Source organism: Carettochelys insculpta, chromosome 18, assembly GCF_033958435.1.
Source record: "Carettochelys insculpta isolate YL-2023 chromosome 18, ASM3395843v1, whole genome shotgun sequence".
In the NCBI taxonomy this organism is placed as follows: domain Eukaryota; kingdom Metazoa; phylum Chordata; order Testudines; family Carettochelyidae; genus Carettochelys; species Carettochelys insculpta.
Window position 1 is genome coordinate 9,097,822 of NC_134154.1, and position 13,442 is coordinate 9,111,263.

Consider the following 13,442-nt stretch of genomic DNA (forward strand, 5'->3'; position numbering starts at 1 on the left):
TAATGGATTGTGCTCTTTGGAAAGGCAGCAAAGCTGTGGCTGTGGTGCAGTCCAGGAGAGCTCCTATAAATTCCAGTTTCTGCGTTGGAAGTAGTATACGTTTTTTGAGGTGGAACAGGAGCCCCAGCTGAGCGAAGAGAGCTTTGGAAATTGTGATTGCTTCCTGAGTAACTATTCAAGAGGGCCCCTTCAGAAGACAGTCCTCTAGATCTGGGAATACAATTATTCCCCTTTTTCATAAATGAGCCGTTACCGCAGCAAGGAGGTTGGAGAAGATTTGAGGAACTATGGAGAGACCAAAAGGCAGCAGGGTGTTCTGATAATGTTTGTTGAGAATTGTAAAGTGTAGTCTGTGTGCTGGAGGTATGGTGACATGAAAATAAGTGTCTTGGAGATTGAGGGGAGCTAGCCAATCTCCCTTTTCCAGGGCAGGAATTACTGAGGCGAGGGTCCCCATCCTGACGTAATGCCTATAGATATAGTGGTTGAGGCTGTGCAGGTTGGGAAGAGGTCTCCACCTTCTGGTCTTTTGGGGTGTGAGGAAGTACTGGGAATAGAAAACCTTCCCCCTTTGTTCTTGGGGCACAGGTTCTATGGCTCCTAGATAAAGTAGGTGTTGGATTTCCTTGATGATAGCTTCCTTGGGAGAAGGGTCCCCGAAGACGGATGGGTATGGGAGTGTGTGAAGGGGGTATAGACGTAAATGGAATGCAGGAGCCTGTGCACAGTATCTTGAGCACCCATTGATCCATGGCGATGTGGGCCCACACCTGGGAAAGCTGTGGAAGTCTGTTTGTAAACAAGTGTTGAGGATGCCCTGGAGGGTTTGGGGGCTGAGCTTCCCCTGACCACCACTTCAAAATGTCTTCCCAAACACAGAAGGAGGCAGCTACAGTGCCTCACCGCGTGAACAGCTACACTGCCTCATGCCACATGGTGGCAAAAGTGCAGGGGACGACTAGCCATGCGTGAATGACTGAATCTGCAAATGTTAAATTCACAAATGTCGCGACCTTGCTGTATTTCTTACTTTACAGTCCTCCTAGGGACAGGAGGGGTGGGGTGTGGGCTGCATTCGTGTTCACAGAACATTTGAAGCTCTTCAAGTGGGACGTGCCAGAGGCGTAAGGACACAAAGCTGGCACGCTGGCGCATTTCTGCATGCTGAGGCAGACACCTGGGCCAAGTCTGGAGGTGGGAAGGTGGGGCAGGTCTGAGACACACGTCGATGCTTACAGAGAGGGGCATACCGAGAGAGGAAAGTACAGAAGATATTGAATTCTGCTGCTGTATTTCTGCTGATGTCCAAGGCTGGGTAGTTGTTGTGGGGGCACAGGCGGGCCACCGAGAAGAAGGATTTTCTGCGATTTCCCTCCCTGCTTATGGAGTGATAGGTATCCATCCCAGGAGGGTCCATCTTGCCTGAATTCCTACATAGTCTGGGAGGAGCCTGCATAGATGTCAATCCAGCCTGGCACGTGGGAGGCTCTGTTTGAGCAGAGGACAGCCCAGCCTCTGTTCCTTCTTTGTATTCCTTGCTGCTCCTGGGCAAGCCAGCAATGGTCAGTTCCTGCCTCCCTGCGAAGGAATGTGTTTACGGCAAAGCCCCTTGGATTGAACTAGTGGGACAGGGGGATGGGGAGCCTTAGAGAGCAAGAAGGCAGGTGTCACTGGCATGATGAGCACACTGGGGAGCAATCCCCAGAGGCCTTCTGCGATTGCACCCTGAGGTTCCCCCCCAAGCAGAAGACCATCTCCTCCAAGCACAGGCAGGCCCACGGAGAAGAAGGCTGGGACAGAACCTCGATGGCCAATGTTGAGCAGCCACTCAGCATTCTTAGCTCCTTTCCCTCACTCAGGCCTAGGAAGTGACAGAATTAAATTCTCCCTTTGGCGTTATTTAAATGTCCAGAGATGTCAAACCCAGCCAGTGAGAGAAAGCGTTTGTGAGCAGCTGAAGGGGAGGGGAGAGCTCTCGGCCAATATAGGCCCCAGAGAACCCGAGGTGTGGTGACGATTTGTGAAATGAACACACACTGAGTAGTATGTCTTGGAGCTGGGGGCTAGCTGGTTATGTCACAAACTACACGCCCCCTGCAGAGCAGATGCACAAGGAAGGCTCCAAAAAGCCTTCTTCTGGCACCTGATGCTGGCAGCATAGCCTACACCGACCGAGGTGATTTTTTTTTCCTGGGCTTCTGAGACTGGCCCTTGTGCTTGTCTTGAATAGACACCACACCTGGGGAGAAGCCCTTGTGCGCACAGAAGGACAGGATCTTATGCAGCTGGGCTCATGGCTTGAACATTTTGCATGCTTCTTCAGAGATTCCAGCAGTGAAGGGGGCTGGGGTGGGGCTTTGAACTCTCACTCTCTGGCTCAGGCCACCTTTCCCTGAGCCCAAGGCATTTAGATGGGGATCTTGCATCACCTGCTTCAGCTGCAATGTCAGACCCTGGGGAGCTAGGAGGAAACATTCTATACCCCACACCGCAGTTGAGAGGAGGAGCTGTGACTCCCTCGAAGAGGAGCTCCAGGCTCTGGCGCAGGGGGTGTGAAGCTTAAGCGAGGCTTCTGTGCTCTGAGGAACTGTGGCTACCCTCATGGAGCAGCGGTGGCATTTGGCAGGCTCAGGCACCATTCTCCAGGAGTCAAAGAGGGGAGAGACCAACCTGCCAGGCATCCTGCCATACTGTGTCACCTGCCCTTGCACCTCACACATTCTTGCTACCCCGTACCTACCTACCTACCTACCTACCTACACACACACACACACACACATTTGCTTTTCCTTCCATGCCGCCCCCCACCCCCCCAAAAGCTCCATACAGTCACCTTATCAAAATGTTAGGAAGTGACACACACTCTGTATAGCAAGGATAAAGGTTCAGTAAATGTAACGTCCTCCAGGGAACCCTGTAGGAGCAAGGTAAAGGTAAACTGCAGGACAGACCCTAATTGCCCCCAGGTACATTTGCGCCAGCAGTCGCCTGCCACCTCGTCCCCTGGAACTTGCACAGCTAAGGAATCCCACCGTTCACCACACATCAGTCCCCCTCCGCAGCCTGGCATGCTTCTTAGTGAGGATGTCACACTCCCTCCGCAACCATGGAGCCCACTGGAACCCGGACTCTGCACATCTTTCAGCACTGTGTTTGCTGAGCTTGTAAGAAGGTTGTGTGTTATTGAGGAGACCCCCTGGCTTGACCACACCAAAGTAACATTGAGCCATACAGATATTTTGGAGCATAAGGTTTTGTGGGCAAAGACCCGCTTCGTCTGACGAAGCAGGTCTTTGCCCATGAAACCTTATGCTCCAAAATGTCTGTTGGTCTATAAGATGCCACAGGATTTCTTATTGTTTTTGAAGATGGACACTAACTTGGCTACCTCGCTGACACGTTGAGCCGTCGCTCTCTTTATCTGCTCTAACTGCTGGGTGGTTTTTAAAAGCATACGCCTTGTTCACTTTTAAAATGATGTTCAGTCCAGACAAACCCAAGGAGCATTTCACTTTGTAAACTGTTCTGCTCCGGCTTTCACTTACTCGCTTCTGTTCAAAGTTTTCTGTAGCACATACTTACCCTTCCCACCCAGTGACTTGCCCTCACTGTTCCGGGCTTATCTTAAAAGCTTTGTCATTTTTATTTTCCTGGGTTTATAAGGCTTGTTTTGGGGATTAGTACAGTACCCCTGTCCTGCGTATTACCCGTCTTACTGACATGGACGCGAAGCCTTAACTTCTCTTAACGTAATTTTTCTGGGAGCATTTAATTATAACATTTCATCCATGAAAAAAGAAACTCCCAGAGACTGTCCCCAGGGTTTATTTTAATGATGTGCTTATCTGAAGCATCAGCCTCAGGTTGTATTTATTGTAACGTTCAGGGCCAGACTCACTGGGACACTCTGGCTGCTCACCCCACTCTGCAGCCTCATGGTGCACCTCTAACATAAGGCAGGGGATGGCCAACCCACAGCTCACAAGCCGCATGTGGCTCTTTGCTCAGTGAAATGTGGCTCTGGCTTGGAGCTGCACACCTGGCCTGCTCACCGTTGCTCTGCATACACACCCCAGCATCTGGAGGGAGAAGTGCACGGTAGCAGCTCTGGTGAGCCACAAGCATTGGGTTAGAGCAGGGTGGGGGCCGGTGGTGCTTGGCTCTGGGAGAGGGGAGGGAGCTTGGATTACAGCAGGAGAATGGGGTGCCTGGTTCTGGGGGAGAGGAGGGCATTGGGTAGAAGCAGGGGATGGGGGTGCCTGGCTCTGGGGGGGGGGCTTGAGCCACATATATATTTCTATATATGAAAGACAGATAGATGGAATACGTGGCTCTTTGCACTCTATCCACAGCTATTTTGGCTCTTAGTCTATAACTGGTTGGCCACCCTTGGCAAAAGACTACTTTGGTGCAAGCAACTGCTGTGTATGACCCGTTCCCTCTCTCTCCTGTGCATTCCCCTGCACACCCCCTACACACCTCCTCCTTCCTGGATCCATGCACACACCTCAGATCCTCCACCCTTATATTGCTTCATCTCAGCTCTGTAAGACAGGACCTCGGATCCTCAAGACCTACCAAGACTGCCAGGATCAAGAATCTGTTTCTGCAGACGGGAGATCTGCAACACAAAGATGGCACGGCGAGAGGTACTGTGTCTGGCCAGGAGGCTCACAGACATTGTCTACCTTTGGACCACCTCTGGGCCACCAAGTTCCTACGGCTGCAGGAGAAGGGATTCTCTTGAGTTGGATTGAGGACCCATTAGCACCCCTCCCCCCAAAAAGGAACTCCACCTGTACAGTCCCATGGGACCTTCAAATTACCCTGGGCAAGACTCCAGAGAAGGCCAGGAGGGACCCTTCTTCCCTGGGCTTGGGAAGTCTTTTCCAGCTCTACACAGAACACAAAGAGGTCTTTATTATATAATGCTTGTCTGGGCTCCCAGCTGGTCTTGTATGTCTTTTCCATCTGTGATCTTGCACGGAAGTGGTCATGTCATGTCCATCATGGGCTGCCAGAGGAACACAGGATCTCCCAACCCTGATCACAGCAAGGCCATGACTGCTTACTTTGCTTAAAAGCCATTTGTGAGGGACCTCGTCAAGGGTTACAGCATTTTGGAGTTGAAATGTTCACACCCAGCTGTCCAGAAGAAGGGACCAGACACATCTCACAGAAGCTCTGGAATGGCATGTGCTGAAGGGAAACTTCTGCCTAGCCTTTGAGGTTGGCAATTCATGGACTGAAGCAAGAAGGTTTAGGTTCATGTATCCTATCCTCTAAAACCACTTGAAAGGCAAAGGCAAATACAGTGTTGGAGAAAACAGTTGAGGGGCCTTATTCTGGCATATTAACGTAAGCATGGTGCTACTGGTGGTAGTGGGAAGGGGCAGGAGGTCAAACCCTTCTGAAGGAATGAACAAAACAGGGCAATGATCAAGTGAAGTCCCGGCTTCTATCAGTTAGAGGTTTAGGGATTCCCAGAGCATGGGGTTGAGTCTCTCGCTATAGAATCACAGTGTACTAGAACTGGAATGGACCTCAGGAGGTCATCAAATCCAGTTCCCTGCCCTCTTGGCAGGAGCAAACACCAGCTAGACCATCCCCGATAGGCGTCTGTCTAACCTACTCTTAAATATCTCCAGCCAAAATATCTCCACAACCTCCCTAGGTAACTTATTCCAGTGTTTAACCACCCTGACAGTTAGCAAGTTTTTCCTAATGTCTAATCTAAACCTCCCTTGCTGCAGTTTAAGCCCCTTGCTCCTTGTCCTATCCTCAGAGGCCAAGGAGAACAATTTTTCTCCCTCCTCCTTGTAACCCTCTTTGAGGTACTTGAAATCTGCTATCATGTCCCCTCTAATTCTTCTCTTTTCTAAAGTAAACAAGCCCAGTTCTTTCAGTCTTCCCTCACAGCTCCCATTTCTCTCAACTTTTAATCATTCTTGTTGCTCTTCTCTGGACCTTCTCCAATTTCTCACATCTTTCTTGAAATATTGGTTAATGGACCTAATCTCCACATCAACGGTATGTTGTGTTACGTACTTCCTCATATTTGTTTTCAAACTGCTGCCTATTAATGTCATGGGGCAACCCCTGGTTCTTGTGTTATGTGAAGAGGTAAACACCACCTCATTTTTTTTCCATAGTGTTTTATAGATTTCTATCATGCTTCCCCTGAGTTGTCTCTTTCCTAACGTAAACAGGCCTGGTCTTTTTAATCGCTCTTCATACAGAAGCTGTTCCATAACCTTGGTCATTTTCATTTACCTTTTCTGTAGTTTTCCAAGTCTACTACATCTTTTCCAAGACTGGGTGCCCAGAACTGCATACAATATTCAAGACGTGGATGTATCATGGATTTATAGAGAGGCAATGTGATATATTCTATCCCTATTATCTCTTCCTTACCTAATGGCTTCTAACAGTCTGTTAGCTTTTTTCATTATTTCATTATTCATAATTCAAAAAATTATCATCATTTTTTCATTATCCATATTCAGTGGATGTTTTCAGTGAACTATCCACAGTGCCTCCAAGATTTCTTTGGCAGTATCAACTAATTTAGATCCTCATCATTTGGTATGTAGAGATGTACACATGGTCGAGTGTGATTTACGTTGCATTTATCAACACTAAATTTCATCTGCCATTTTGTTGCCCAGCCACCCAGTTTTATGAGAGCCCTTTGTCGCCTGCTTTGGACTTAACTGTCTTGAGTCATTTTGTATCATCTGAAAACTTTTCCTCTGTTCCAGACCATTAATGGATATGTTGAACAACACTAGTCCCAGTAAAGCTTCTTGGGGAATCCCTCTATTTACCTCTCTGCACTGTGAAAACTGGTTATTCCCATCCTTTCTCTCCTATCTTTTAGCCCGTTACCAGCCCCCGACCGGGCCTTTCCTCTTATCCCATGACTGCTTATTTTGCTTAGAAGTCTTTGGTGAGGGGCTTTCTAAAAGTTTAAATATGGTACATCCACGGAATCATCATTGTCTACATCAGGGGTCGGCAACTAATTTAGACCAGCAGGTGGTGGGAGCACTGTCCCAGTCTCTCTTCTCCCATGCAGCATGGGAGGGGGTGGAGTATGCGGCTGGTTCAAGAGCCCCTTGAAGTGCATCATGGGGCCGGAACCAGGGCACCTTCCGGGCTGCAGGGCCCCGGCTGGGGAGTCCCCGCCACACCATGGCATCCCTGCCCCGCTGTGGCATGGGGCTGGGGCAGGAGGCCTGGCATGGTGCAGGACCGGCCCAGAGCTAGAGCTCCTGCTGCTGTGTGGGGCCAGGACCAGAATCCCCCGCCATGGAGTGGGGCTGCAGCTGTATCTGGGGCCCTGCTGGAGCATGGACGTGGGGCATGGGACTCCCACTCTGGAGTCCCCGCCTCACCATGGTACGGGGCTGGGGCCTGCAGCAAGGGCTTGAAGTGCAGGGCCTCTGCCAGGCTGCAGGGCAGTGGTGCGGGGCCCCCGCTGGGATGTGGGGCAGTACTCCCAGGAGCACAGGGCCCCAGCCAGACTTTAAGTATCACCAGCACTTAGACCGTATATAGAGGTCAAAAGGTCCTCTTCTGGCACTCTACTTTTCTGTTCTGGTAGCCTAACATCCTGAGTTTTTCACCATCACCACCCGATGGACAGTCATTAGTATATTCCCGCAACTAAACTCTTCTTATTCAAGCATGCAACCTCTGTCCATTGTGATTCTATGGCACTGTTGATCGATTTACATTTTTTCCTCTATTTGACTTCTGCTTTCTTTCTTTCTCTCTCTCTCTCTCTCTCTCACACACAGTGCCATTCCTGCACCACCACCACCACCACCACCCGCCCACACAGTGCCATTCCTGCACCACCACAACCTACTGTGCCAGCCTGTCTATTTTGTACCCCGGTGTTATCATGCTTCATTGATGAGCATTGTTCCTCATCCAATGCATATTACAAGTTGGACCTACCTGGTCTGGAACCTTGAGGACTAGATCAAACCCGAATGAGGGAACTTGCCTGGCCATGAGAGGTCCCCTGCCTCCAACCCCCGCTCAGCCTGCTGCCTCTCTCCACTGCCACCTCTGATTCTGGCAACCGCCAGGCCTCCCCACCCCAGCTTCAGGCGTGGCTGACCCACCAGCCTTGGTCCTGGTGCTGCCAGATGCTGGCACTTCTGCCACTGGGCTCCCAGCCCTGGGGCTCTCTGGTCCAGAAGGACCATGGATGTTGCTAGATCAGAGAGTCCTGGTTTTTGGAGGTACATCCCAAAACCTGTGTGTCAATACTACCATTTAATAACAGGCACGCAAGTTCAGCCGTCTTTGTACCTAGGTTTCTTGCATTTGCATCAAGCACTTAGAAAGTTTGTCTATAGTTAGTTTGCCTTTCTAGGAGGCACATGAGTGGGACTCTTTTTTGTTTGACTGTCTCTCTTCTGTTCCTTCCTGTAATTTGTCAACTTCTATCCTCTTTTCCTTGTTTGGATACGCAAGATCCCTGCTAATAGATCCTCCCCTAAGAGATGTTTGTGTTGGACCCAGTGCTCCTTCACACTCCTGGCTTTCTATCACACTCTACAATAATTTTAATCTGACATGCCAGCAATCTGGTTTCATTTTGGTTTAGATAGGGCCCATCCTTCCCTTGTGGTTCCTGCTTTCCCAAAAGTTTCCCCGGTTCCTAATTAACCCAAGTCCCTCCTCCCTACACTGTTGTCTCATCCACACATTGAGACCCTGGAGTTCTACCTGTCTACCTGGCCCTGCACATGGAACCAGAAGAATCTCAGAGAATCCTACTGTGAGATTTTAATCTCTTACCTAGCAACCTACATTTGGCCTCCAGGACCTTTCTCCTACCTTTCCCCACGTAAATGATACCTATATGCACAACAACTACTGGCTCCTCCCCAGGACCTCACATTCATCTGTCTAGATGTCTTGAGAGGTCTGCAATCTTTGCACCCAGCAGTCAATTCACCTCCTGTTTCTCCTACTTATTATAATTCCATCTATCTATATTTCTAATGATCAAATCCCCCATTACTATTACGTGTCTCTTCCTAATCATTCGGGTCCCCTCCCTCAGAGAGGTAGTCTCAGTGCCAGATGATACCATGACAGTATCTGGAAGGAGGGTCCCAACTATGGGATCATTTCCCCCTACGCCAGCTTAATACACTCTCTCCCTGAAAAATTCATCCTCCTCAACAACAAAGAAGCTGTCAGACTGGGGTTATTGTTTCCTGGAAAGCCTCCTCTGTGTACCTCTCTGCCTTCCTTAGCTCACTCTGGTCTCCAGAACCTGTACTAGGGTTGAGGGCCAGGAGCTGCTTGCACTGAATGCCTACAGCATTCTGAGCACACAGTGGGGGCTATCCAGGTTATTGCCATGAATGCAGCCTGAATGCCCCCCCGTCTGCTGCTGCTGCTGCATTATTTTTACTCCTGCGGGGTATTTTGTTTCTTTGTTTGTTAGGTCTCTGGGCGTGTTTCTTTGGGGGGCTGGAACTACTGGCACGAATGTTCTATGGTCCCTCTAAACGCTCCCACAAAGCTCCACTGTTTGCTGCTCCCTGTTGCTAACTCCTCTGGTTGCTCCTGAGCTGGCTTTTTAAACTCTTGTTCTCCCCGAGTTAGCCCCAGCCCTTTGTCCAGGATCTTAAAGGAGTTAGGGATCGAGGGAAGCAGGCTACCGCCTGGTGACGAAAAAATATGGAGATACACTTATCTCATAGACCTGGGAGGGACCTCAAGGAGTCCAGTCCCTGCATGACGTATCACCAGCCCTGACAGGCTTCTTCTTTTTACTTTTAATCTATTTTGCCCCAGACTCTTAAATGGCCCCCTCAAGGGATGAACTCATACCCCTGGGTTTAGCCGGCCAATGCTCTAACCACGGAGCTGTCCAGCCCCCCCGCAAAGGAAGCTCTCAGCCTTGGCCAGCAGGGCACTTAGCTCAGCACACAGCTCTCCCAATCAGTCAACATGACACACTTCACAGCAAGTACGCGGGCAGACAACAAGCACTTAATCACTCCTCCGCCTCCGAGAGAACTAACTCACCAAACTCCTGCTTGCAGCTCCTGTTCGCTTAATCCTACCCTGCTAGAATTGCTCCAGGCTGCCCTGCTGGCCCCCGTGGGCTCATTCACGCCAGTGCACAGGTGCAAAGTGCAACAGCCAGGTAGAATCTGACCTCAGTTTTTCCCTGACAGTGGCTCTGCCCTTCTCCACTCAAGCAGCTGAAGAACAGCACTGAGCTAGATTTGGCAGGAGGAACCACTGGCTCCTGCAGGCCCACAAACTAGCCTTCCTTGGGTTGTGTTCAGTTTAGGTCAAAATATCAGGGGGGTATTTAGTGCCCAGCCTCTCCCCGAGCTCCCAAACCTCAGATTAAATCTGTGCTTCTGCCCACTTCGTCAAGGGGCTGAAGCCAGACTCCCAAAGGGGAGGGAGTCTTTGCTCCTTCCTCCTACCAGGCGGCACTTCTGCTCCAGGCACTCCCCCTTCATACGGCTGAGGAGCTGCTGGGGGGGGGGGGATCAGCCTTCAGCCGACCACAAATCCAGGATAATAATAAGACCACATGGCAAGGTCTGTGAGCCAAGGCAAACAGCAGCCTGGGACCAAAGCATTTCATTGCAATGAAATAACAGTTTCTGCTGGCGCCTGCCTTCCCCTCGCCTTTGCAGGAGGGTGTGTGAGAGAGGCGGACCACGGCTCCTTGGCCTTTGGCTCTGCAAGCTCCAAGGAACCATCCACGCTTCCAAGCAGAGCAGCCTTCCTGTAACCGAGCATTGCAACCCAAATAATTAAAAAGCACTCGCCTGCCAGGTCCCCTCGCGGCCATTCAGATAGCTAGTGGGGACTGTGTCCTTCAGGGGAGCAGGGAGGAGCCACTGTCAGCCAGGCTGTAGAAGGGGCAAACCGTGCTCAGGGGGTCCGCCATAACAGCCAGGGCCTAAGAGGATTCTCCCTGCCTCCCTGTTTACACACACAGCTGATCTGCAGCCTGCCGCGGGGAGCGCACACAGCTCCATTCATCCTGGCTCTCTGGAGGGTGCCTCCTCTTTCCAGAAAGGCCTGTCCCGCCAGCTCCCACAAACACAGCCCTCTGTTGTCATTTCAGAGTAGCCCGCTTCCCTGGGCTCCCAGCCAAGGGCCTAGAGCTAGAACCACCCCAGGAGAACGCTGCCAGTCTTAAGATGCTGCTGTCGGCACAGCGGCCTGCAGGGCAGAGATCAGCAATGTGCCCCTGGCTCCTCCTGAGAGCCGACACCTCAGTGCCTTGGATTTTGAGGGAACTGAGTGTGGGACAGGAATGGGGCGGGGCAGCTCGGCTCTTCAGCATTGCAGAGCCAGAGTGGGAGTTACAACACACACAGTTATTACAAACCAAGTCCAGGGCAGTGTGTCAGACTGCTGCGGCACCACATCACAGCCAGCCTGGCCTGGCCACACCCTACCGCCTCACTCCGGCTCCGTTACGTGGCTCTGGGAGGACAAGAATCACGTCCCTTTAAAGGAAGTTCCAAGGACAGATTGACTCAGACTTGGGTACCAGGAGCCGGGCAAAGGTCCAGAAAGGCCTTCCCATCCCCTGTGCAAACTCCACAGCCTGTTGTTACGCCCAGATGTTCTCCCATCTGCCAGGCTCCAGCAACTCCATGGGCCATTTCAAACCAATTATTCACTAAGTTCTTTGGCCGACTGCCAAATAAGATGCATGTGATTGTAAGTGACAGGGATGTGTCCTTGAGTTGTGCAAACTGTGGCAGCTGTTTGGGTCAGGTGAGTGGCTGCTGGAGAGGGTCTGGGAAGATAACATGGTTGATGCTGGTGTGTCTGGGAGATATTTGGAGTGGGGAGTGCATGGTTTGGAGGTGGGAGAATCTGGTGAGCTGTTCCTGCACAGTGCGATACCAGCTTTTGACATTCTGGATGTCTTTAGCAATGCTGCCGGCTATCGCAATTTCACTGTGCATTTCCTAAGAGTCAGTGGTTTTTCTACAAGCCCTTGCTCCTGGAGTTTTGGGATTGCAGAGCCTCCCGCTGCATCAACAAAAGAGTATCACATGTTTTCTGCAGCCCTGGCAGCTTTCACGTGATGATAGGAACGTTCTCACCCACCAGCACAAACCTGATCGGGGAAAAAGAACTCTAAGGCATCTGCAAGCAACCCTCAAGAAGAAATTAAAGATGGTGAAAACTCCTCCTATGCTATAAACATGGCCCTGCACCTCCACTGCAAAGATCCCTGCTACACTCGGCCCTGCACCCCCACTGTAGAGATCCCTGTTTCACTTGGTCCTGCACCCCCACTGCAAAGATCCCGGTTTCACTTGGTCCTGCACCCCCACTGCAAAGCTCAGTGCTACACTCGGCCCTGCACTCCCACTACACAGCTCCCTGTTCTTATTGCTTCAGAGAGCCCTGCACTCTCCTCTACAGACAGAGAGGAGCAGGGACTTTGTATGGAGTGCAGAAAGGAAGTACTATATTCCAGAGCACCTACAATCATACACAGCCCAACACAACCATACAACATAGCACATACATACCTTACATCCAGCACTGCATACCACACAATCAGTTTATCCATCACAACACAACACAACACACACCGAGTACGCCACCTGCAGCATAGCCATACCTTGCATGCAGACATCACAATAGCAATCTAGAGCCCCAAAGGGGTCCGATTCCACACTTGGCTCCCTGGCAGCCACATGGTCGGGATCAGTAGCTCCTTGCAGAGAGACAGCAGGAAAGGCAGCAGGCCTGCCAGCATGGGAGCGGGCAGACAAAGAGGGCAGTGCTCCCAGTCCTTGCCACTGCTACTGCTGCAGCGGCTGGATGGCCAGAGCCCCGGTTGCCTTTGAATTATCATTGGAGTGTTGGGAGTGCTGGGGTGTGCCACCGTCCAAGCGGCACAGAGGGCTGGCTGCCCTGGCCCCGTCCCAGAGCCAGCCTCCTCCCACACACACACACACACACTCTGCCCTAGGGCTCCCAGTGGCTGTCCACCCTGCAGAGAAAAGATAAGTGTGCTCTGAGCAGCAAGCACCAGAGCTGGTATGGAAGTGTAAATTACTGCAGCCTTAGCTGTTGATTTCCTTATTGCCAGCTTCAGGGTTAGTGTGTTGTCTAGATGAGATCCTTCTGCTCCTTCCACTGCTGTATTATGGGTTGCAATACACACCTGAGCCATAAACAAGCCCTAACACCTTACCAACAACTTTCGGCAGTTTCTGGCGATGCAAAGGAATTCGTGGGAGTTTCATGCTAATTCGACTGAACCGGCCACACAGGCGCCCGGGTGATTTCTTGCTTGCAGCTGGGTCCTGGTTTGCACTGCAAGAAAAACACTGCAGGTCACTCGGAGAGCTGACAGAGCACGAGCGGGTGCAGCTGCACCAGGCCTGTCCAGAGAGCACAACAGC

General features: G+C 51.1%; 1 protein-coding gene across 6 annotated transcripts in view; it reads right to left on the bottom strand.

Annotated features, from left to right (window-relative positions):
- SCARF2 (scavenger receptor class F member 2) overlaps positions 1 to 13,442 on the bottom strand; it is an 83,275-nt gene that overhangs the window by 11,896 nt on the left and 57,937 nt on the right. For all 6 annotated transcript variants that reach the window (XM_075012416.1, XM_075012413.1, XM_075012412.1 and 3 more), the window contains one exon: positions 13,232 to 13,353. In XM_075012416.1, the coding sequence (XP_074868517.1) occupies positions 13,232 to 13,353 (122 nt within the window). The remainder of the gene's footprint in view (positions 1 to 13,231; positions 13,354 to 13,442) is intronic.